The sequence below is a fragment of the Mastacembelus armatus genome, unplaced genomic scaffold, assembly GCF_900324485.2.
Source record: "Mastacembelus armatus unplaced genomic scaffold, fMasArm1.2, whole genome shotgun sequence".
NCBI classification, from domain to species: Eukaryota; Metazoa; Chordata; class Actinopteri; order Synbranchiformes; family Mastacembelidae; genus Mastacembelus; species Mastacembelus armatus.
In genome coordinates, this window is record NW_022872854.1 from 1 (window position 1) to 20867 (window position 20867).

General features: G+C 41.0%; 1 protein-coding gene and 2 pseudogenes across 1 annotated transcript; all 3 read left to right on the forward strand.

Annotated features, from left to right (window-relative positions):
• The first annotated feature begins 9 nt into the window (after positions 1-9).
• Positions 10-2115, forward strand: LOC113137774 (histone H4 transcription factor-like). Its single transcript, XM_026319592.1, has 4 exons — positions 10-132; positions 374-494; positions 1154-1292; positions 2056-2115. Exons 1-4 carry the CDS (start codon positions 24-26, stop codon positions 2065-2067), a joined length of 381 nt encoding a protein of 126 aa, XP_026175377.1. The 5' UTR covers positions 10-23; the 3' UTR covers positions 2068-2115.
• Positions 2116-7167: 5052 nt separating this feature from the next.
• LOC113137773 (histone H4 transcription factor-like) lies at positions 7168-10852 on the forward strand (annotated as a pseudogene).
• A 4988-nt stretch (positions 10853-15840) lies between these two features.
• Positions 15841-20085, forward strand: LOC113137775 (histone H4 transcription factor-like; annotated as a pseudogene).
• The last annotated feature ends 782 nt before the right edge of the window (positions 20086-20867 follow it).

Here is a 20867-nt window from a genome sequence, read left to right on the forward strand (position 1 = left end):
GAAGTGCTAAATCTGTTGCATACATGCTGACCTCTACGTATATGTTTATTCAAACAGAGTCACTGGTATGTGAACATTGTGGCAAAGCTTTTTCCAGTGAGAGGCTTTTGAGGGATCATGTTCGTCAGCATGGTAATAACTTTATGTAATTTTCAATATTGTATAGTGGTCACATTTAATTCATTCATTTAATTAGTTCGACAGCTTCGAACTTTGTGACAGTGACAGGATGAAATTTTGTGTCTTATCCAGGTGTTCTCCTGTAACTATAGGAAAATACTAAACACTTCATCACTTCTGTCTCGACCATATTGCTGCAACTCTTTGCACTCTGCCTTAAAAAGCCCATTATTACTTGTTTCTTTGCCTCTAGTGAATCAGGTGAAGTGTCCCTTCTGTGACATGACCTGCACTACTTTGGCAGCTCTGACGATCCATATCAGGTTCTGTCACTGTGATGAGCGGCCCTTCCCATGTGACTTTTGTGACAAAAGGTAGCCCTTTGAAAAAAGCTGATTGGATGTTTACTTGTCAGCAACTGTCAAAATCAGGAATTCAGTAAAACCCCATGTACAACCACTTCTATTCTCATGCATTTGGCATGAAACATAGTGGTTTCAAGTTTGAGCATCTTTGAACTGCTGTACTAATAAGGTTATTATTTATTACCTGATGAAAGTAACTTATCTTAAGTCCTATATAGAAGGAAAATTAGGCTAAAGAGAGATAATAGATGGACAACAGTTTAATAGACTCTATGAAGGCTAATGTCTTCACCCTTTTATTGGATTACCAGACAACAGAAAATCCTTTTTGTAACTAATTGATTCTGCACAAAGGAGTCATTTTCATGCTTTTAAGGGTCTCTGGGATATTTTAAAATTGATCTGTTTTTTTAGAAACTGGAATTTTAAAATATGTTACAGAAGTTCTAATTAATACAAACAAAGAGCCACAACAAGCAGCCATATCTATTCACATCTGCATCAGTCAGAAAACTATGGACCCACATTAAACACAATAACTCTGGTTTTAGTACTCATATGCTTAAAAATGTAACTTTTGATTATAAAACAAAGATATTAAAGGTAATTTAAATAATGATAAATATTGATAGTATAGAGTATTGCTTATTGATTTATTTTTTTTACAGATTTAAGAACCAGCGAGATCTACAAAAGCACACAGAGGTTCACAACGAGGGCACTGTGTATCACTGTACAGTGGAGGGTTGTGATTATTCTTGCCAGACCTTCCAAACCATGAGCCACCATTTCAAGAGAGTGCATGAGGTTTGTTAGCATGAGTGTAAAACAGGCAGTAAAGCCATTCTCTACCTCTACACATGATTATTTTTCATTCTTACCATTGAAATGATGCTCTGTCATTTACATCTTCACACAATTTCTTCTCCAACAGGTTGGGAGGATGTCCAAGTATAAATGCCATATTTGTGCCATATTTTTTTCACTTGCATGTGCACAAGAAAGACTGCAGGCTGTGTTAGAATTACTGTGACAGTATCGTTGCAAAAAATGAATCATTGGGTGTAGCTGCCCTCTACTGATTGTGTCATGAGCTCTCTGACATACAGACACTCACTCCTGAGTGTATTTCATCACTACAAGTACAATAAGTATGTATGCTTCCAAGTTAAGGCCAAGGATAGTGCAAAATCTGATTACTGGCCTGTTGCATGTATCCACTTACTGCAAGAGTAAGCTGGTTGCAACAGTGCAGGTGCATGTGGTGTCTTGGTAACCTGGTTTCCCTGAGTAAACTGGTTTCATGACTGCAGGTCAATGCAACATTACCATTACTTAGATTAACCAGGCTTAATATCCATCAGTTGTGCATCAAGCACTTTCAGAGTAACTAATTGATGTAAAAAAAAAAAAAAAAAGAATATCAGTGAGCTGTCTAAGCTCTGCCCCCTCTAAAAGACTTGTCTGGCTTGTTACATACATTTGTTTCATTGTGTATGAAATATAAGACAGTATAGAATTTGGATGTTTTTGTTTGTTTGTTAATTCTTCTTTTTTTTTTTTTTTTAAGTTAATTTCATGAAGAAAAACACCTGTGATGGACTGGTGACCTGTCCAGGGTGTACCCCTGCCTTTCACCCAAAGAGAGCTGGGATAGGCTCCAGCAGATCCCTGTGACTCTGGTTAAGGAATAAGCGGTTATAGAAAATGGATGGATACAATTAATTATTAAATTAATTTAATAATAATAACAATTGCCTGTAAACCACTTTACTGCATAAATGACAGAGTGTGGTTTTGAATGTAAACATTAAAAAAAAAAAAAAGATGAAAGCAAATAGAATGAAAATATGACATCATCAGGTCTCCTTGTAAAAGTGCAGCTTTTCTGTCAGTCATCCATTTCAAACCGTTCAGCAAGTGACACACAACTGTGAAGAGAAAACTACAACCTGTAACTGTTACAGACAGCATCTGTTCAGAGACAACCTACACTGTTCCAGAATATCTGATTCTACCAGATACAAAATGGCCAATTACAACCCTAGGCTCCAAAACAGGAGACCCTGTGGACCGGTACCTGATAGGTATCAGGTCACCTGGATGGAGTGCAATGCACTTCACCAGGAAATCGGGAGGCTTAATTACCTGTTCACTAAAGAAAGAAACTGGAGGATCCACCTTGGCGAAGAGTTGGAGGACACAAGAAAACAACTGACCAAACAGAAGACCCTGAAAGAAATGTACATCAACAGGGAAAAAGAAACACGTAAAGAGCTGGAGAGGCTGCAGAAATACAGCGATGCAGAAGCCCTCAGCGCCTCAAACATCGCCACCCAAGTGAGAAATAATATCAAGAGAAAGGAGAAGAAACTGCTTCAGCAAGATTATGAGGAGCTGCAAGTGGCACATATCATCAGCCAAGAGAAGTTTGAAGCTGAGCTCCAGGTGGAGAAGGAGAAGAACAAGGTTCTCCAAGAAGAACTGGAGAGGATCAGAGCTTCATACCATGAGGTCAAACTGAGGTATGAAACTGATGTTCTCACAGCCAGGCAGCAGGCTGACAACCTTCAGCAGGAGCTTGAGGAGGCACACAAGTCCCATGCTGACAGGCAGACACAGGACCTGCACCTGATCAACACCTTGAAGGCTGAGCAGGACACCCTTCGTCTAAAGATGGCAGAGGAGATCGAAACCCTCCAGGAAAACCACAGTCAGAAAGTGTGGCACTTTCAGAGAAAGGTGGTGCAGCTGAAAACTCGACTCCACCTTCAAACATCACTCAACCAGAAACTCTTTAATGAGCTGAAGAAGGCTGAGGAGAATGAGGAGGCTGAGGACAAGCCTGAGGAGGCTGAGGACAAGCCTGAGAAGGCTGAGGACAAGCCTGAGAAGGCTGAGGACAAGCCTGAGAAGGCTGAGGACAAGCCTGAGAAGGCTGAGAGCTGAGCAGACAAGCCTGAGAAGGCTGAGAGAAGCCTGAGAAGGCTGAGGACAAGCCTGAGAGGCTGAGAAGCCTGAGGAAGCTGAGGAGAGGAGGGCTGAGGAGAAGCCTGAGAAGGCTGAGGAGGAGGAGGCTGAGGAAGAAGCCTGAGGAGGAGGAGGAGGAGGCTGAGGAGAAGCCTGAGGAGGAGAGGAGGAGGAGGGCTGAGGAGAAGCCTGAGGAGGAGGAGGAGGCTGAGGAGAAGCCTGAGGAGGAGAGGAGGAGGCTGAGGTGAAGCCTGAGGAGGAGGAGGAGGAGGAGAGGCTGAGGAGAAGCCTGAGGAGGAGGAGGAGGAGGAGGAGGCTGAGGAGAAGCCTGAGGAGGAGGAGGAGGAGGAGGAGGCGGGCTGAGGTGAAGCCTGAGGAGGAGGAGGAGGAGGAGGAGAGGCTGAGGAGAAGCCTGAGGAGGAGGAGGAGGAGGAGGCTGAGGAAGAAGTCTGAGGAGGAGAGGAGGAGGAGGAGAGGCTGAGGTGAAGCACAAAGACAACCTGTGCAGTCAGGAGGAATCCCTCCCTAATCCCCTCTCTGATCCTGCAGTCACAGAGAAGACTGAAGTCTCTGCAGAGATCATCCCAGATATGAAAAAGAAAAGTTCATTCTGGAAACAAATCCGCCACTTTCTGGGGATCAGGAAACCACAAAAGTGGAAAAACAGAAAATGACTCTTCACAGTGGAAATTTGACTTGAGACAATTTGGCAAACCAAAATATGCTGTGAAAACCTAAACATCAGCATCACAAACATAAATCCATTAACAAATTACTTCAAAAAATAATTCAATTAAGGGCAGCACGGTGGGTGGGGCAGTGGATAGCACTGTCCCCTCACAGGAAGAAGGTTCTGGGTTTAAACCCCAATCTTCCTGTGTGGAGTTTCCATCTTCTCCCCGTGTCTGCGTGGGTTTTCTCCGGGTGCTCCGGTTTCCTCCCACAGTCCAAACACTTTTAATTTCTCTAAATTGCCCCAACAGTAAGCATGTTTAAAATCCAATTATTAACTCTAAATAAAAATTCAAATTGGCAAAACCTGTCTGTCTGTGTGAAGTTGGTATGTTCTCTTCATGCCTGTGTGGGTTTCACCCAAGTACTCTGGTTTCGTCCCACCAAATACATGCATGTTTGTTTAACTGGTGACCTTACCCATAGCTCTACTGCAGATGCAACTGTGAATGTCCATTCATCAGGGTTTATTTAATGGATTTTAAATGTCGATCATACACCTCTCAAATTATTTCCTGCAGAAATTGTTCAATTTCTTACCAGTTTGTAGTTGTGGAGTTTGAAAGAATCTGTGGACAAACATAGGACTTTGCCTCTCTGAGTCAAAAACAGATATGAACAACATGAATGAGTTGTTTGATTTGACTACATCACAAATAATAATCATCAGTTATGGCCATAAATATAGCCCAAAAATAGACATGGAAAATGATTTTGGGCTGTTTTGGTCACAGTAACCCAAAGTTGGTCTAATTTATAAATTCACAGATTCATTGGTTCTATTTTGATGAAAATATATCAATCAATCATTACATGATTATATTGTGCAGAGGTCAGCATTGGGAATACAAATTACAAGTAAATACAGCAGTGAAAAATAGTATGTTCAGCTATTTACACATCCATGGGTATAATAAATACAATAATACGTTTATTGGGTTTACAGTGCTCAGCATAAATGAATACACCCCACTACATTTGTCAGAAAACCTTTAGTTTCCTTTCAGAATCAACATTTTCTATGAGATACTATACTACAAAATACTCCCACAAATGTGGGCCATTGATTGCAAACAAGATTTGTTAATTTGCACACACACAAAAGTGATTTTCCTAACAAATTCATTCAAGCCCATGTTGCAAAAATGAGTACAGCCCAATTATAGTCTTAGGAGAAAAGCCACACTTAAAACTACAAAATTCTAATTGACAAGCATTCAACCACAGGTGAGTCTAATGATTCATTCATTCATTCAAGAGGTGTCCAGCAGAGAGGTGACTATAAAAGGACATTACTTAACAAAGAAAAGCCCTTCCCATTTCATACTGTCAGCAATGGCTCCCCATGGAAGAGAAATGTCACAAAATCTGAGAAAGGAAATCATTTCTTTACACAAAAAAGGTGAGGGCTACAAGAAGATCAGCAAAGCTTTACATATCAGTCAAAATACTGTAGCAAAAGTGATCCAAAAATTTAAGAAAGATGGAAGTGCAACCATCTTACAGAGACGTCCAGGCCGTCCACGGAAGTTAACATCTCGACAGGAGCGTCTTCTGATGAGAAGGGTTGAAGAAAATCGCCATGCAAGTTCACTGCAGTTAGCTAAAGCAGTAGAAAGCCAAACTGGAGTGACCGTTTCCCGTGACACCATACGGCGCACACTGCAGAGGAATGGCATGCATGGGTATCGTCCATGAAGGAAGCCTCTCCTAAAGCCCATGCACAAAAAAGCACGCCTAGAATTTGCTAGGGCCCATGCTGAAAAAGGTGAAGACTACTGGGACTCTATACTCTGGAGTGATGAGACAAAGATCACTGTTTTTGGAACTAATGGTTTTAAAACTGTATGGCGTCGTAAAGGTGAGGATTTCAAAGAAAAATGCAAGGTGCCTACAGTGAAACATGGGGGTGGCAGTGTCCTTATGTGGGGCTGCATGAGTGCTGCTGGTGTTGGGGAGCTGCATTTCATTGATGGTATCATGAACCCAACAATGTACTGCTCTGTACTGTAGGAGAAGATGCTGCCATCACTCCGTGCACTTGGTCGTTGTGCACTTTTCCAACATGACAATGATCCAAAACACACATCTAAAGCTACTGTTGCATTTCTGAAGAAGAACAGGGTGAAGGTGATTGAATGGCCAAGTATGTCTCCTGATCTGAACCCAATCGAACACCTGTGGGGAATTCTGAAGAGACAAGTTGAGCATCACTCTCCATCCAGCATCCAGGCTCAAAAAGAGGTTATTCTTGAAGAATGGAAAAAGATAGACGTTGCAATATGTCGCCAACTTGTTCATTCCATGCCTAGAAGACTTGGTGCTGTCCTTAAAAATCATGCTGCTCATACAAAATACAAGATGTAGTAGTTTTTGTTGCGGGGTGTATTCATTTTTGCTTCAACCAATTTGAGTAAAACTGAAGATTTTGTGATCTAAGTTAGATTATTAACCTTAATTTCATGTTATGGAGTTAAATAAGTGTTCAATAAAACTCAGCCTTGTGAAAAGTTTGGAAATGATTCTTTTGTTCATTGAGTACTGAAATTAGTACTTTTTAAAGGGGGTGTACTCATTTATGCTGAGCACTGTATGTTAGTAAAAACTGTTTATAAAAGAGTTAAATGAAAAAAAGACAATATTATACTAGTTTGTTTTTTTATAATTTAGACAGATGGCTATGATAGTAATAAATCAATAATAATAATAATGAGAATATGATGATGATGATAATAAACATAAAATAAATAAATACTACTACTACTACTACTACTAATAATAATAATAATAATAATAATAATAATTATAATAATAATGATAATAATAACAATAAAAGTGGCCTTCTTGTTTTTCTCAGCGAAACTCAGAAATAGTTCGGACTTTTTCTGATCTAAGACGAGCTCGTGTTATACGGCTCCGGCCCAGCAGGGGGCGGTGTTGTCAGTTTGAATTACAGACAAGTCAGAACATGTTCCGGTCTGGGAGGAAATAAACAGAAGCAATTCGGAGGAGGGAAGGAGCTGAGACACAGGAGCTGCTCGTAAGAAACATTTATGAACTTTCTGTCTCAAGTGTCGGAAAAAATTCGTCTCTGGTTGAAAACCTCACACTAAAATATAAATGCGTTCTTCTCTTACTCGGCTGAAATGAATGGTTTGCTGTTTAGGAAAGGGCACAACACACTAAACTACACAAAGTCAACACTTAGCTCCGTATTGGTTGTTTATTTAACTAGTGAAATAAAAACGCGTAACGAAGCTGAGCTCTAACTAGCTGTGATGTAGCTCCATAGCTGCTGCCATTGTCCTCTTATTATTCATGGTGTGCTTGTTAAAATAGCAGCTATGTTTGTTTGTGTTGAGGCGGTGGGGCCCGGGTGTGTAGCAGCTGAGCACACAGCTGTCATCATGATGACTACCAAGAGGCTGGACAAGTTTGAGGTGGCGTGTGAGTGGGATTCATGCAGCTTCAGGGGCCACGCCATGGAGGAGCTGAGCGATCATATGTCCCTGCACTTAAAGGACTACCTGGGAGATAAAGATGCCCTGGAGGAGCTAGGTAAGTCAACCAGGCTAAATTAGCATGTGGGCAGACACTAGGTAAAGAGACAAACACAGGGAGACAGCCTATTAATTATGTGCACCTGCTGTAGCTAAAACTAATGCAATGCTATCCAGCAGCCCTGCATTTCATCTTACTTTCACTAGGCTTATGTTCTGTTTTTTTAGCAGCAATATGACTGGACTCCCTGATGATTCTGCAGATGCTCTTCTTGTTTCATTGCAGTGATTACTCCTTCCCTATCTTTGTTTAGATGAGTATGCTTGTCTCTGGAATGGATGTGAATTTCTGTCCATGGGTAGCCCTACAGAGCTCGAGGTCCACGCTTACTTTCGCAACTACCACGGTAAGCTCAAGTTTGTTGGGTCACAGCTGCTCAAGTCCCGTCCTGACCTGCCCAGCTGCAACCTTGGGCTTACACAGCAACGACCTGTTTCCTGAAGGATCAGACGGATATGTTTGCCAGTGGGAGCATTGCGATGTAAGTATTTTTTATTTTTTTTATTTTTTTAGTTAAGTTCTTCATTGGTCATCCAGTGACTGAATTTTTCATAGAATGTAAATACTTTTCTTTATACAGAGTACATTTAACAATCCTGAGTGGTTCTACCGACATGTGGACAATCACGTTGAAAGTGCTGAACTACAGTCTCTCTCACAGCAACAGCAGGCTCTCTTCTGCCAGTGGGCAGGTATGACTTAGCCAGATAAAGTTAAACAGACCTTCCTGACATGTGCACCTTTTCCCGTTGTGGCAGGGCATGATCTGTGTTTCATATCTCCTGTGCAGGCTGCGATGCCTTCTTCAAAATCAGGTACCGTCTGAGAGAACACATGCGGAGCCACACTCAGGAGAGACTTGTAGCGTGTCCTACATGTGGCAGCATGTTCTCCAGCAACACAAAGCTGTTTGACCACCTGCACAGGCAGGCTGAGCCAGTGGGTGAGAGGGACACTTTGGTTTAGGTGAAGTTTTTAGACTGTTGAAGTGCTAAATCTGTTGCATACATGCTGACCTCTACGTATATGTTTATTCAAACAGAGTCACTGGTATGTGAACATTGTGGCAAAGCTTTTTCCAGTGAGAGGCTTTTGAGGGATCATGTTCGTCAGCATGGTAATAACTTTATGTAATTTCAATATTGTATAGTGGTCACATTTAATTCATTCATTTAATTAGTTCGACAGCTTCGAACTTTGTGACAGTGACAGGATGAAATTTTGTGTCTTATCCAGGTGTTCTCCTGTAACTATAGGAAAATATAAACACTTCATCACTTCTGTCTCGACCATATTGCTGCAACTCTTTGCACTCTGCCTTAAAAAGCCCATTATTACTTGTTTCTTTGCCTCTAGTGAATCAGGTGAAGTGTCCCTTCTGTGACATGACCTGCACTACTTTGGCAGCTCTGAAGATCCATATCAGGTTCTGTCACTGTGATGAGCGGCCCTTCCCATGTGACTTTTGTGACAAAAGGTAGCCCTTTGAAAAAAGCTGATTGGATGTTTACTTGTCAGCAACTGTCAAAATCAGGAATTCAGTAAAACCCCATGTACAACCACTTCTATTCTCATGCATTTGGCATGAAACATAGTGGTTTCAAGTTTGAGCATCTTTGAACTGCTGTACTAATAAGGTTATTATTTATTACCTGATGAAAGTAACTTATCTTAAGTCCTATATAGAAGGAAAATTAGGCTAAAGAGAGATAATAGATGGACAACAGTTTAATAGACTCTATGAAGGCTAATGTCTTCACCCTTTTATTGGATTACCAGACAACAGAAAATCCTTTTTGTAACTAATTGATTCTGCACAAAGGAGTCATTTTCATGCTTTTAAGGGTCTCTGGGATATTTTAAAATTGATCTGTTTTTTTAGAAACTGGAATTTTAAAATATGTTACAGAAGTTCTAATTAATACAAACAAAAGAGCCACAACAAGCAGCCATATCTATTCACATCTGCATCAGTCAGAAAACTACTGGACCCACATTAAACACAATAACTCTGGTTTTAGTACTCATATGCTTAAAAAATGTAACTTTTGATTATAAAACAAAGATATTAAAGGTAATTTAAATAATGATAAATATTGATAGTATAGCGTATTGCTTATTGATTTATTTTTTTTTACAGATTTAAGAACCAGCGAGATCTACAAAAGCGCACAGAGGTTCACAACGAGGGCACTGTGTATCACTGTACAGTGGAGGGTTGTGATTATTCTTGCCAGACCTTCCAAACCATGAGCCACCATTTCAAGAGAGTGCATGAGGTTTGTTAGCATGAGTGTAAAACAGGCAGTAAAGCCATTCTCTACCTCTACACATGATTATTTTTCATTCTTACCATTGAAATGATGCTCTGTCATTTACATCTTCACACAATTTCTTCTCCAACAGGTTGGGAGGATGTCCAAGTATAAATGCCATATTTGTGCCATATTTTTTTCACTTGCATGTGCACAAGAAAGACTGCAGGCTGTGTTAGAATTACTGTGACAGTATCGTTGCAAAAAATGAATCATTGGGTGTAGCTGCCCTCTACTGATTGTGTCATGAGCTCTCTGACATACAGACACTCACTCCTGAGTGTATTTCATCACTACAAGTACAATAAGTATGTATGCTTCCAAGTTAAGGCCAAGGATAGTGCAAAATCTGATTACTGGCCTGTTGCATGTATCCACTTACTGCAAGAGTAAGCTGGTTGCAACAGTGCAGGTGCATGTGGTGTCTTGGTAACCTGGTTTCCCTGAGTAAACTGGTTTCATGACTGCAGGTCAATGCAACATTACCATTACTTAGATTAACCAGGCTTAATATCCATCAGTTGTGCATCAAGCACTTTCAGAGTAACTAATTGATGTAAAAAAAAAAAAAAAAAGAATATCAGTGAGCTGTCTAAGCTCTGCCCCCTCTAAAAGACTTGTCTGGCTTGTTACATACATTTGTTTCATTGTGTATGAAATATAAGACAGTATAGAATTTGGATGTTTTTTGTTTGTTTGTTTAATTCTTCTTTTTTTTTTTTTTTTAAGTTAATTTCATGAAGAAAAACACCTGTGATGGACTGGTGACCTGTCCAGGGTGTACCCCTGCCTTTCACCCAAAGAGAGCTGGGATAGGCTCCAGCAGATCCCTGTGACTCTGGTTAAGGAATAAGCGGTTATAGAAAATGGATGGATACAATTAATTATTAAATTAATTTAATAATAATAACAATTGCCTGTAAACCACTTTACTGCATAAATGACAGAGTGTGGTTTTGAATGTAAACATTAAAAAAAAAAAAAAGATGAAAGCAAATAGAATGAAAATATGACATCATCAGGTCTCCTTGTAAAAGTGCAGCTTTTCTGTCAGTCATCCATTTCAAACCGTTCAGCAAGTGACACACAACTGTGAAGAGAAAACTACAACCTGTAACTGTTACAGACAGCATCTGTTCAGAGACAACCTACACTGTTCCAGAATATCTGATTCTACCAGATACAAAATGGCCAATTACAACCCTAGGCTCCAAAACAGGAGACCCTGTGGACCGGTACCTGATAGGTATCAGGTCACCTGGATGGAGTGCAATGCACTTCACCAGGAAATCGGGAGGCTTAATTACCTGTTCACTAAAGAAAGAAACTGGAGGATCCACCTTGGCGAAGAGTTGGAGGACACAAGAAAACAACTGACCAAACAGAAGACCCTGAAAGAAATGTACATCAACAGGGAAAAAGAAACACGTAAAGAGCTGGAGAGGCTGCAGAAATACAGCGATGCAGAAGCCCTCAGCGCCTCAAACATCGCCACCCAAGTGAGAAATAATATCAAGAGAAAGGAGAAGAAACTGCTTCAGCAAGATTATGAGGAGCTGCAAGTGGCACATATCATCAGCCAAGAGAAGTTTGAAGCTGAGCTCCAGGTGGAGAAGGAGAAGAACAAGGTTCTCCAAGAAGAACTGGAGAGGATCAGAGCTTCATACCATGAGGTCAAACTGAGGTATGAAACTGATGTTCTCACAGCCAGGCAGCAGGCTGACAACCTTCAGCGGGAGCTTGAGGAGGCACACAAGTCCCATGCTGACAGGCAGACACAGGACCTGCACCTGATCAACACCTTGAAGGCTGAGCAGGACACCCTTCGTCTAAAGATGGCAGAGGAGATCGAAACCCTCCAGGAAAACCACAGTCAGAAAGTGTGGCACTTTCAGAGAAAGGTGGTGCAGCTGAAAACTCGACTCCACCTTCAAACATCACTCAACCAGAAACTCTTTAATGAGCTGAAGAAGGCTGAGGAGAATGAGGAGGCTGAGGACAAGCCTGAGAAGGCTGACGAGAAGCCTGAGAAGGCTGACGAGAAGCCTGAGAAGGCTGACGAGAAGCCTGAGAAGGCTGAGGACAAGCCTGAGAAGGCTGAGGACAAGCCTGAGAAGGCTGACCAGAAGCCTGAGAAGGCTGACCAGAAGCCTGAGAAGGCTGAGGAGGAGGAGGCTGAGGAGAAGCCTGAGAAGGCTGAGGAGGAGGAGGCTGAGGAGAAGCCTGAGGAGGAGGAGGAGGAGGCTGAGGAGAAGCCTGAGGAGGAGGAGGAGGAGGAGGCTGAGGAGAAGCCTGAGGAGGAGGAGGAGGCTGAGGAGAAGCCTGAGGAGGAGGAGGAGGAGGCTGAGGTGAAGCCTGAGGAGGAGGAGGAGGAGGAGGAGGCTGAGGAGAAGCCTGAGGAGGAGAGAGGCTGAGGAGTAAGGAGGAGGAGGAGGCGGAGAGGGCTGCTGAGGTGAAGCCTGAGGAGAGGAGGAGGAGGAGGCGGAGGACTGAGGAGGAGGAGGGCCTGAGGAGAGGAGGAGGAGGAGGCTGAGGAGAAGCCTGAGGAGGAGGAGGAGAGGGGCTGAGGTGAAGCACAAAGACAACCTGTGCAGTCAGGAGGAATCCCTCCCTAATCCCCTCTCTGATCCTGCAGTCACAGAGAAGACTGAGTCTCTGCAGAGATCATCCAGATTATGAAAAAGAAAGTTCATTCTGGAAACAAATCCGCCACTTTCTGGGGATCAGGAAACCACAAAGTTGAAAAACAGAAAATGACTCTTCACAGTGGAAATTTGACTTGAGACAATTTGCAAACCAAAATATGCTGTGAAAACCTAAACATCAGCATCACAAACATAAATCCATTAACAATTACTTCAAAAATAATTCATTAAGGGCAGCACGGTGGGTGGGGCAGTGGATAGCACTGTCCCCTCACAGGAAGAAGGTTCTGGGTTTAAACCCCAATCTTCCTGTGTGGAGTTTCCATCTTCTCCCCGTGTCTGCGTGGGTTTTCTCCGGGTGCTCCGGTTTCCTCCCACAGTCCAAACACTTTTAATTTCTCTAAATTGCCCCAACAGTAAGCATGTTTAAAATCCAATTATTAACTCTAAATAAAAATTCAAATTGGCAAAACCTGTCTGTCTGTGTGAAGTTGGTATGTTCTCTTCATGCCTGTGTGGGTTTCACCCAAGTACTCTGGTTTCGTCCCACCAAATACATGCATGTTTGTTTAACTGGTGACCTTACCCATAGCTCTACTGCAGATGCAACTGTGAATGTCCATTCATCAGGGTTTATTTAATGGATTTTAAATGTCGATCATACACCTCTCAAATTATTTCCTGCAGAAATTGTTCAATTTCTTACCAGTTTGTAGTTGTGGAGTTTGAAAGAATCTGTGGACAAACATAGGACTTTGCCTCTCTGAGTCAAAAACAGATATGAACAACATGAATGAGTTGTTTGATTTGACTACATCACAAATAATAATCATCAGTTATGGCCATAAATATAGCCCAAAAATAGACATGGAAAATGATTTTGGGCTGTTTTGGTCACAGTAACCCAAAGTTGGTCTAATTTATAAATTCACAGATTCATTGGTTCTATTTTGATGAAAATATATCAATCAATCATTACATGATTATATTGTGCAGAGGTCAGCATTGGGAATACAAATTACAAGTAAATACAGCAGTGAAAAATAGTATGTTCAGCTATTTACACATCCATGGGTATAATAAATACAATAATACGTTTATTGGGTTTACAGTGCTCAGCATAAATGAATACACCCCACTACATTTGTCAGAAAACCTTTAGTTTCCTTTCAGAATCAACATTTTCTATGAGATACTATACTACAAAATACTCCCACAAATGTGGGCCATTGATTGCAAACAAGATTTGTTAATTTGCACACACACAAAAGTGATTTTCCTAACAAATTCATTCAAGCCCATGTTGCAAAAATGAGTAGAGCCCAATTATAGTCTTAGGAGAAAAGCCACACTTAAAACTACAAAATTCTAATTGACAAGCATTCAACCACAGGTGAGTCTAATGATTCATTCATTCAAGAGGTGTCCAGCAGAGAGGTGACTATAAAAGGACATTACTTAACAAAGAAAAGCCCTTCCCATTTCATACTGTCAGCAATGGCTCCCCATGGAAGAGAAATGTCACAAAATCTGAGAAAGGAAATCATTTCTTTACACAAAAAAGGTGAGGGCTACAAGAAGATCAGCAAAGCTTTACATATCAGTCAAAATACTGTAGCAAAAGTGATCCAAAAATTTAAGAAAGATGGAAGTGCAACCATCTTACAGAGACGTCCAGGCCGTCCACGGAAGTTAACATCTCGACAGGAGCGTCTTCTGATGAGAAGGGTTGAAGAAAATCGCCATGCAAGTTCACTGCAGTTAGCTAAAGCAGTAGAAAGCCAAACTGGAGTGACCGTTTCCCGTGACACCATACGGCGCACACTGCAGAGGAATGGCATGCATGGGTATCGTCCATGAAGGAAGCCTCTCCTAAAGCCCATGCACAAAAAAGCACGCCTAGAATTTGCTAGGGCCCATGCTGAAAAAGGTGAAGACTACTGGGACTCTATACTCTGGAGTGATGAGACAAAGATCACTGTTTTTGGAACTAATGGTTTTAAAACTGTATGGCATCGTAAAGGTGAGGATTTCAAAGAAAAATGCAAGGTGCCTACAGTGAAACATGGGGGTGGCAGTGTCCTTATGTGGGGCTGCATGAGTGCTGCTGGTGTTGGGGAGCTGCATTTCATTGATGGTATCATGAACCCAACAATGTACTGCTCTGTACTGTAGGAGAAGATGCTGCCATCACTCCGTGCACTTGGTCGTTGTGCACTTTTCCAACATGACAATGATCCAAAACACACATCTAAAGCTACTGTTGCATTTCTGAAGAAGAACAGGGTGAAGGTGATTGAATGGCCAAGTATGTCTCCTGATCTGAACCCAATCGAACACCTGTGGGGAATTCTGAAGAGACAAGTTGAGCATCACTCTCCATCCAGCATCCAGGCTCAAAAAGAGGTTATTCTTGAAGAATGGAAAAAGATAGACGTTGCAATATGTCGCCAACTTGTTCATTCCATGCCTAGAAGACTTGGTGCTGTCCTTAAAAATCATGCTGCTCATACAAAATACAAGATGTAGTAGTTTTTGTTGCGGGGTGTATTCATTTTTGCTTCAACCAATTTGAGTAAAACTGAAGATTTTGTGATCTAAGTTAGATTATTAACCTTAATTTCATGTTATGGAGTTAAATAAGTGTTCAATAAAACTCAGCCTTGTGAAAAGTTTGGAAATGATTCTTTTGTTCATTGAGTACTGAAATTAGTACTTTTTAAAGGGGGTGTACTCATTTATGCTGAGCACTGTATGTTAGTAAAAAGTGTTTATAAAAGAGTTAAATGAAAAAAAGACAATATTATACTTAGTTTGTTTTTTTTATAATTTAGACAGATGGCTATGATAGTAATAAATCAATAATAATAATGAGAATGATGATGATGATAATAAACATAAAATAAATAAATACTACTTCTACTACTACTACTAATAATAATAATAATAATAATAATAATAATTATTATAATAATAATGATAATAATAACAATAAAAGTGGCCTTGTTGTTTTTCTCAGCGAAACTCAGAAATAGTTCGGACTTTTTCTGATCTAAGACGAGCTCGTGTTATACGGCTCCGGCCCAGCAGGGGGCGGTGTTGTCAGTTTGAATTACAGACAAGTCAGAACATGTTCCGGTCTGGGAGGAAATAAACAGAAGCAATTCGGAGGAGGGAAGGATCTGAGACACAGGAGCTGCTCGTAAGAAACATTTATGAACTTTCTGTCTCAAGTGTCGGAAAAAATTCGTCTCTGGTTAAAAACCTCACACTAAAATATAAATGCGTTCTTCTCTTACTCGGCTGAAATGAATGGTTTGCTGTTTAGGAAAAGGACACAACACACTAAACTACACAAAGTCAACACTTAGCTCCGTATTGGTTGTTTATTTAACTAGTGAAATAAAAACGCGTAACGAAGCTGAGCTCTAACTAGCTGTGATGTAGCTCCATAGCTGCTGCCATTGTCCTCTTATTATTCATGGTGTGCTTGTTAAAATAGCAGCTATGTTTGTTTGTGTTGAGGCGGTGGGGCCCGGGTGTGTAGCAGCTGAGCACACAGCTGTCATCATGATGACTACCAAGAGGCTGGACAAGTTTGAGGTGGCGTGTGAGTGGGATTCATGCAGCTTCAGGGGCCACGCCATGGAGGAGCTGAGCGATCATATGTCCCTGCACTTAAAGGACTACCTGGGAGATAAAGATGCCCTGGAGGAGCTAGGTAAGTCAACCAGGCTAAATTAGCATGTGGGCAGACACTAGGTAAAGAGACAAACACAGGGAGACAGCCTATTAATTATGTGCACCTGCTGTAGCTAAAACTAATGCAATGCTATCCAGCAGCCCTGCATTTCATCTTACTTTCACTAGGCTTATGTTCTGTTTTTTTAGCAGCAGTATGACTGGACTCCCTGATGATTCTGCAGATGCTCTTCTTGTTTCATTGCAGTGATTACTCCTTCCCTATCTTGTTTAGATGAGTATGCTTGTCTCTGGAATGGATGTGAATTTCTGTCCATGGGTAGCCCTACAGAGCTCGAGGTCCACGCTTACTTTCGCAACTACCACGGTAAGCTCAAGTTGTTGGGTCACAGCTGCTCAAGTCCCGTCCTGACCTGCCCAGCTGCAACCTTGGGCTTACACAGCAACGACCTGTTTCCTGAAGGATCAGACGGATATGTTTGCCAGTGGGAGCATTGCGATGTAGGTATTTTTTATTTTTTTTATTTTTTTAGTTAAGTTCTTCATTGGTCATCCAGTGACTGAATTTTTCATAGAATGTAATACTTTTCTTTATACAGAGTACATTAAACAATCCTGAGTGGTTCTACCGACATGTGGACAATCACGTTTGAAAGTGCTGAACTACAGTCTCTCTCACAGCAACAGCAGGCTTCTCTTCTGCCAGTGGGCAGGTATGACTTAGCCAGATAAAGTTAAACAGACCTTCCTGACATGTGCACCTTTTCCCGTTGTGGCAGGGCATGATCTGTGTTTCATATCTCCTGTGCAGGCTGCGATGCCTTCTTCAAAATCAGGTACCGTCTGAGAGAACACATGCGGAGCCACACTCAGGAGAGACTTGTAGCGTGTCCTACATGTGGCAGCATGTTCTCCAGCAACACAAAGCTGTTTGACCACCTGCACAGGCAGGCTGAGCCAGTGGGTGAGAGGGACACTTTGGTTTAGGTGAAGTTTTTAGACTGTTGAAGTGCTAAATCTGTTGCATACATGCTGACCTCTACGTATATGTTTATTCAAACAGAGTCACTGGTATGTGAACATTGTGGCAAAGCTTTTTCCAGTGAGAGGCTTTTGAGGGATCATGTTCGTCAGCATGGTAATAACTTTATGTAATTTCAATATTGTATAGTGGTCACATTTAATTCATTCATTAATTAGTTCGACAGCTTCGAACTTTGTGACAGTGACAGGATGAAATTTTGTGTCTTATCCAGGTGTTCTCCTGTAACTATAGGAAAATATAAACACTTCATCACTTCTGTCTCGACCATATTGCTGCAACTCTTTGCACTCTGCCTTAAAAAGCCCATTACTTGTTTCTTTGCCTCTAGTGAATCAGGTGAAGTGTCCCTTCTGTGACATGACCTGCACTACTTTGGCAGCTCTGAAGATCATATCAGGTTCTGTCACTGTGATGAGCGGCCCTTCCCATGTGACTTTTGTGACAAAAGGTAGCCCTTGAAAAAAGCTGATTGGATTGTTTACTTGTCAGCAACTGTCAAAAATCAGGAATTCAGTTAAAACCCCCATGTACAACCCCTTCTATTCTCATGCATATTTGGCATGAAACATAGTGGTTTCAAGTTTGAGCATCTTTGAACTGCTGTACTAATAAGGTTATTATTTATTACCTGATGAAAGTAAACTTATCTTAAGTCCTATATAGAAGGAAAATTAGGCTAAAGAGAGATAATAGATGGACAACAGTTTAATAGACTCTATGAAGGCTAAGTCTTCACCCTTTTATGGATTACCAGACAACAGAGAAATCCTTTTTGTAACTAATTGATTCTGCACAAAGGAGTCATTTTCATGCTTTTAAGGGTCTCTGGGATATTTTAAAATTGATCTGTTTTTTTAGAAACTGGAATTTTAAAATATGTTACAGAAGTTCTAATTAATACAAACAAAAGAGCCACAACAAGCAGCCATATCTATTCACATCTGCATCAGTCAGAAAACTACTGGACCCACATTAAACACAATAACTCTGGTTTTAGTACTCATATGCTTAAAAAATGTAACTTTTGATTATAAAACAAAGATATTAAAGGTAATTTAAATAATGATAAATATTGATAGTATAGAGTATTGCTTATTGATTTATTTTTTTTACAGATTTAAGAACCAGCGAGATCTACAAAAGCACACAGAGGTTCACAACGAGGGCACTGTGTATCACTGTACAGTGGAGGGTTGTGATTATTCTTGCCAGACCTTCCAAACCATGAGCCACCATTTCAAGAGAGTGCATGAGGTTTGTTAGCATGAGTGTAAAACAGGCAGTAAAGCCATTCTCTACCTCTACACATGATTATTTTTCATTCTTACCATTGAAATGATGCTCTGTCATTTACATCTTCACACAATTTCTTCTCCAACAGGTTGGGAGGATGTCCAAGTATAAATGCCATATTTGTGCCATATTTTTTTCACTTGCATGTGCACAAGAAAGACTGCAGGCTGTGTTAGAATTACTGTGACCAGTATCGTTGCAAAAAATGAATCATTGGGTGTAGCTGCCCTCTACTGATTGTGTATGAGCTCTCTGAATACAGGACACTCCCTCCTGAGTGTATTTCATCACTACAAGTACAATAAGTATGTATGCTTCCAAGTAAGGCCAAGGATAGTGCAAAATCTGATTACTGGCCTGTTGCATGTATCCACTTACTGCAAGAGTAAGCTGGTGCAACAGTGCAGGTGCATGTGGTGTCTTGGTAACCTGGTTTCCCTGAGTAAACTGGTTTCATGACTGCAGGTCAATGCAACATTACCATTACTTAGATTAACCAGGCTTAATATCCATCAGTTGTGCATCAAGCACTTTCAGAGTAACTAATTAATGTAAAAACATTTGTTTTCTCAATAGATACCGAAAAGATGTCGATGGCTTCCTAAAAGTAAACATGGTGCGGTTTGAGACTGTGGAAGTGACCAAAGAAATCATGAAGAACATGGCAAAGAAGCCTCCGAGTGTTCGTAAACGTCCAAAAAGCAGCAACCGGAACAAGAGATCTGCAGTCACACCAGAGAGTGGCCGGAGCTCTCCCACAGGGTCCTCATCGCCCTCTTCCAGCTCGTCGTCCTCGTGCTCCTCAGAGTTCTCAGGAGGAGGGGACATTTCATCTCAGCCCAGCCCCAGAGGCAGTGACTCTCCTGTCTACTGTGTGATGAGCACCATCCCCCACATTGAGGACGAACCTGGGGGATTGTCTCAGGAGGACTGTGATGGTAGTGGGACATCTGGAGCTGTGCAGGCCCTGACAGAGGTTGCAAGGGGTCTTGGCATGGATGTGGTTTGATTGTCCACTCTACACCGGATCAAATCACAGGTGTCCAGTGTGGCCTCTTATATAATAATAATTAAATTGTCAATTTTAGTATTTGCTGTGGAACTGGCAGCAGACACATCACTGGAACTATAGCAGCTCTAATTTATTCTAATAGGTCAATGTTTTCAGTAAAACCTACATCAAGTTAAACGCTACTGCGAACAAATTGGTCTTTACGCACCATATCCCATTTCCTGTGATGCATCCATGATTTCAGAGATTATTTTTTATTGTAGCCTTGAAGTGTTGTTATATTTTACTGTGATAAATTTTAATACATCTTTGATATAAAAGTAAGCATTTCTTGTTTTTTTTTTTCTGAAGGGCTTGGGATCAAAGTAATTGAATTAATTGGTTCATTTTTGTTTTTGAACGATAAGGTCTTAAAATCTTAAAACCCAGGTTTGTTTTCTCCGCTGTCACTTGAACACCAGCAATTCTCTGCAGTTCTGACAGTAATGTAGGCTGTTGCCGTTTCCTTGGAGACGCCCGCACGTGTGAGTTTTGCCAAGCAACAAGCACTTTGAGTGATGGTGGATGCAGCCAGTAGAGTAAGTAAGGAAAGTAAGGACATCAGCTGTTTATCAACTCCCTGTTCAACAGCAGTGCATCATTTCATTTAAAACCTGTTTTATTTTTTAACAACACATACTGAAAGCCCTACAGCTGGTGCTTCATTGTGTTATTGTTGCACAGCTGCCTCCAGTGTTATTACTCTGTCGACGTGCTGCTAAGAGAATAGCCTGGCTAGTGACTTTTTTCATATTGCTCAAATTGTCCTAGTTATCTGAGAACAACGTGTAGTTTTGAAAATCTTTGAATTAAGTTTTTAGATGAGTTTCATGCAAACAGAAAAAAATGGACATACACACGCTAATTGATTTATTGTCCAGCCTTAGCTACAGTGATGTTGGTTGGTTGATTCAGGTCACAATTTGTCCATAGTTTATTTTATGAGCAACAACCTATGAGAATGACATCTATTGACTTCAGTGCCTGTACTTCGTGATCGTTTCCAATATGTTAACATTGTAACATTTATATGTTGAAGACACTAAATATCCACTAAACACCAGTGTG

What these genes read in the sequence shown, in the direction of transcription:
- LOC113137774 (XM_026319592.1), top strand. Translation starts at nt 24, where the DNA reads ATGCTGACCTCTACGTATATGTTTATTCAAACAGAGTCACTGGTATGT. An exon ending in GGATCATGTTCGTCAGCATG is followed by an intron (nt 133 to 373) that starts GTAATAACTTTA and finishes CTTTGCCTCTAG; the next exon opens with TGAATCAGGTGAAGTGTCCC. An exon ending in TGTGACTTTTGTGACAAAAG is followed by an intron (nt 495 to 1,153) that starts GTAGCCCTTTGA and finishes TTTTTTTTACAG; the next exon opens with ATTTAAGAACCAGCGAGATC.